The sequence below is a fragment of the Myotis davidii genome, unplaced genomic scaffold (genome assembly GCF_000327345.1).
Source record: "Myotis davidii unplaced genomic scaffold, ASM32734v1 scaffold289, whole genome shotgun sequence".
In the NCBI taxonomy this organism is placed as follows: domain Eukaryota; kingdom Metazoa; phylum Chordata; class Mammalia; order Chiroptera; family Vespertilionidae; genus Myotis; species Myotis davidii.
The window spans coordinates 3,035,421-3,038,939 of record NW_006299717.1 but is presented as its reverse complement, the minus strand read 5'-3'; the positions used below and the strand labels follow the sequence as shown (position 1 = coordinate 3,038,939).

Sequence of the window (3,519 nt, the reverse complement as noted above, 5' to 3'; positions counted from 1 at the left end):
GCGGGTGCCCGCTGCTCCCTGCTCTTCCTCGGAGCTGCCCTGTGGCAGTTTGGAGTCACACCTGAGTTAGAACTGTGCTGCCTCTCACTGTCTAGCTGGGTGACCTGGAACAAGTCACTCACACCCCTGAGCCTCAGTGTTCACATCTGTAGTCTGGGGGGAATGGTTTCTCCCCTGGAGTCAGCCCACAGGCCCAGCAGCTCTCAGCAGTGTCTGCCGAGGGTGTGGATGGACGGACCGATGAATAAGCCCCCCTGTCCCCCCTTTAACGACTCTCTTGCCCCCTCCCCAGGCCTGCCAAGCAGCTATTGACCAAATCGAGAAACGGAATGAAACCTTCAAGGCTGCGGTGCAGGGCCCCGAGGGAGCGGCCCAGGGCCAGGAGGTAAGGAAGACTTAGTGTTCCTCCTGGAGCCGCCAGCCTGGAGCCGCCAGCCTCCCCAGGCAGCTCCGAGGGCGGGGGTGTCACCCAGGAGTGATTTGAAGGGACCGGGGAAGCGCACCCACCCCAGCAGCACTCTGTCAGAGACTCAGTACCAGAGGTTCCCACCAGCAAACAACCCCCTTGGTGGCCTCCAGGCACCTAGCCCCAGGGAGGGCTCAGCCTCCTCCAGGCACCTAGCCCCAGGGAGGGCTCAGCCTCGCAGCCTTGGCTGGGAGGGCGCTGGGGGCGCAGGTTTGGGTTGAAAGCACCAGAGAAATGTAAGCCCTGGGGAAGGTGGAGGCAGGAGGGGGGAGGGGGGGGTAGGGAGAGGATGCCTCCTTTCAGACCTGAGCTCTGAATGCTGGCTTGCTGGGAGGCTGTGCGGAGTCACTAGACCGCTCTGGGCCTCAGTTTGCTCACCTGTGAAATGGGAACGATAGTAACTGAGCTGCCCTGCGGCCTTGCCCATTCAGTCCGCTCCCCGGGGGTGAGGCACTGGGAAGCCCCACGAGTCCCACCGAGCAGGTGGGCAGGACCCGGGCTCCGGAGTGGGCAAAAGAGGGTGATGAAGTGCCCACCCTGCTGCCCCCAGCTGCAGTCGGAGGAGCTGGGCCTGCGGGCGCCACAGTGGGTCCGGGACAACATGGTGACCATGTGCATGCGCTGCCAGGAGCCCTTCAACGCCCTGACGCGCCGCCGCCACCACTGCCGGGCTTGCGGCTACGTAAGTGCCCCTGCCAGCACCCCCTCCCTGCCAACTAGCCCGCTCCAACCAGTGCAGCCCAGAGGGGCTGGCATGAGCTGTGCCAGGCGTGGGAGAGGCCTCGTCTGGGCCTCACAGTGCCCACTGGTGAAGCAGGACCCGCACCCTCCCCCTAAACTACGTGCTCAGGACACTCCCCAAAGTGACCCTATTAACTCACCTGCTCCCTTCCCGTTCCCCGAGGCCCCCAGACCATGATCTCCAGTGTCAGGGGGAGGGACATGCAAGCCCCAGCCCTTCTCCGGCCTGGCACCCACCTTGTCAGCCCCACGCCTGTAACAACACCCTCGTCCTCTCCTCAGGACTCGCCTCCCTAGCTGTCCTCTCCGCTCCTTCCCAGCCCTCAGCGCTCCAGCATCTGAGTTCTGCAGCTAACTCTCCCACCCAGCTCCGGCCTCAGTTTCCTCACCTGTGCAGGGGGGATGATCATGCCTGCTTCCAGGGCGGTAGTGAGGCCTGGGCTAAGGAAGGTGCCCCTTCCCTCTCCTCCTCCTTTCCTCCCTGCCCCCCCCACCCCCCCAGCTCAGGCCCCTCAGAGGAGCGAGTCACAGGCGAAGGAGGAAGGGGCCTGTCCCTCCAGGCAGAGCTCACGGGCTGTGTAACACCTGCCGCACTGAGCTGCTCTCTGCTGACATCACAGCCCCCCCCGCCCCCACTCTGCAAACAGAGAAGCGGACCTTAGTCTTAATGAACTCTGGGGATGGGGACTGGAGGCCAGCTGGGCAGGTTGGGTCAGGGAGGTGTCCCCGAATGGTGTTAAAGTGCAATCAGAACACAGAGCGAATGTCTAGGACGGGGACACGCCTAAGTGGAGATTGAAGAGAGTTACATCCCGGATCCGGGGATTAGCTACTGTTCTCGGTGATTCACGTCTGTAAATAAGACTTGAGTCCATTCACACTTGGGATGGAGTAAGTAGTTCCTAAAAAAATATTTAAAGTAGTTAAGAAGTACAAACAGGCACGAAGGGTAATATAACAACCCGGGAGGCAGGCACACGGGGGCAATAAAACATTCTGACAACTAAATGAAATGTACGGTCCTGGATCCTGGATCAGAAACAAAAGCAGCTCCGGAGGTGGCTGCTGGGACACGGAGGGGCGGGGCCTGCTGGGAGCCGCACCCACATAATGACACCGTGTCCATGTGAAACCTCCTGGCGGTGAGTGTAGGCAGGAGCGTGCTCTAGCTCCTGGGAGATCCCAGCTGCATAATTAAGGGTGAGGCATCACGGTGACTATAATTTACATTCAAATGGTTCAGAAAAATAAAATACACATATACAGAGAGAGGTAAATGTGGCAAAAATGTTAACAGTTGGGGAATGGGTGGTGGGGGAGTATCATTGAATTATTCTTTCACCTTGGCTGCGGGTTTGAAATTTTTCACAATGAAAAGTTGGAGGAGGAGAAAAGCAATACACACTAATAACATTTAACAATTAAATCTCAATAAAAATAAAGTAAAACACTCCCAAGGTAGTCGAAGCCCCCGGTGTGCGGATGCGAGGGTTCCTCCTGCCTGGGATACCTTTGTGCTGCGTGAGTCATCCTCTCGGTGGTTGGGTGCCCAGTTTCTGTCTCCCGCCTGCCAGACGGGAATCCTGGCGAGGGCGGGGCCCTCCGTCCCCCGCTGAGCTGGGCACACCCAGGGGCTCACTGCGGACTAGCTCTCTCCCTCCCCTCTCTCTCTCTTGCCCTCATTTCCAAGCCCACATCCTGGATACACAGTGGCACCCCAGTCTTCCTGGAAGTCACGTCCTGTAGCACCCTGTGTTTTTTTCGAGCCTCAACATGCCTCTTTCACCCGGTCACCCCAAGCCTGATCCTCCCGGCCTTCTCGGGGCCTCTGCGTGGTGGAGTAACCAGGGCAGGTCTTCCTGCAAAACAACCAGTCCGTCATTTTTGTACTGGGACAGGCTTGGCTCTGGGAGTGAGTGGAATGCAAAATTTGCATGAATCTTAAATCTAAATTGCGGAAGGACATGTCCTGTTGATGGAGGGCCAGTTGCAGCCAGTGAGCTGTGCGGCCCTGGCAAGTGGCCGCCGCTCTGGCTGCCCTGAGTTGAGGCCCCGCCTGGCTGCTGGGAGAGGGAGTGGGTGGCAGAGGGGACTGAGAGCACTGGGAGTAGGGGATCAGGTACAGGGGTGCAGGGAAGCGCCGGGGTTGACAGCTGCCTGCTCTCAGGGCATCTGGAGGGGAGAGAAGCCCGGCACCGGCACCGGCAGAGGCACCGGCGTCAGCCCCCGGCTGGGGAGGCCCAGCCTGAGCTCTCCTCCTGCTGCGGGCTGCGGGCAGCAGGCTCTCCACCCGCACAGGGATGCCCCTCTGT

At 59.9% G+C, this 3,519-nt stretch overlaps 1 protein-coding gene across 1 annotated transcript in view; it reads left to right on the top strand.

Moving 5' to 3' along the window:
- The window catches only part of FGD2 (FYVE, RhoGEF and PH domain containing 2), a 48,674-nt gene that overhangs the window by 21,664 nt on the left and 23,491 nt on the right, over window positions 1-3,519 (top strand). The window contains exons 11-12 of the mRNA XM_015571875.1: window positions 247-385; window positions 1,017-1,148. Of these exons, the coding sequence (XP_015427361.1) occupies window positions 247-385; window positions 1,017-1,148 (271 nt within the window). The remainder of the gene's footprint in view (window positions 1-246; window positions 386-1,016; window positions 1,149-3,519) is intronic.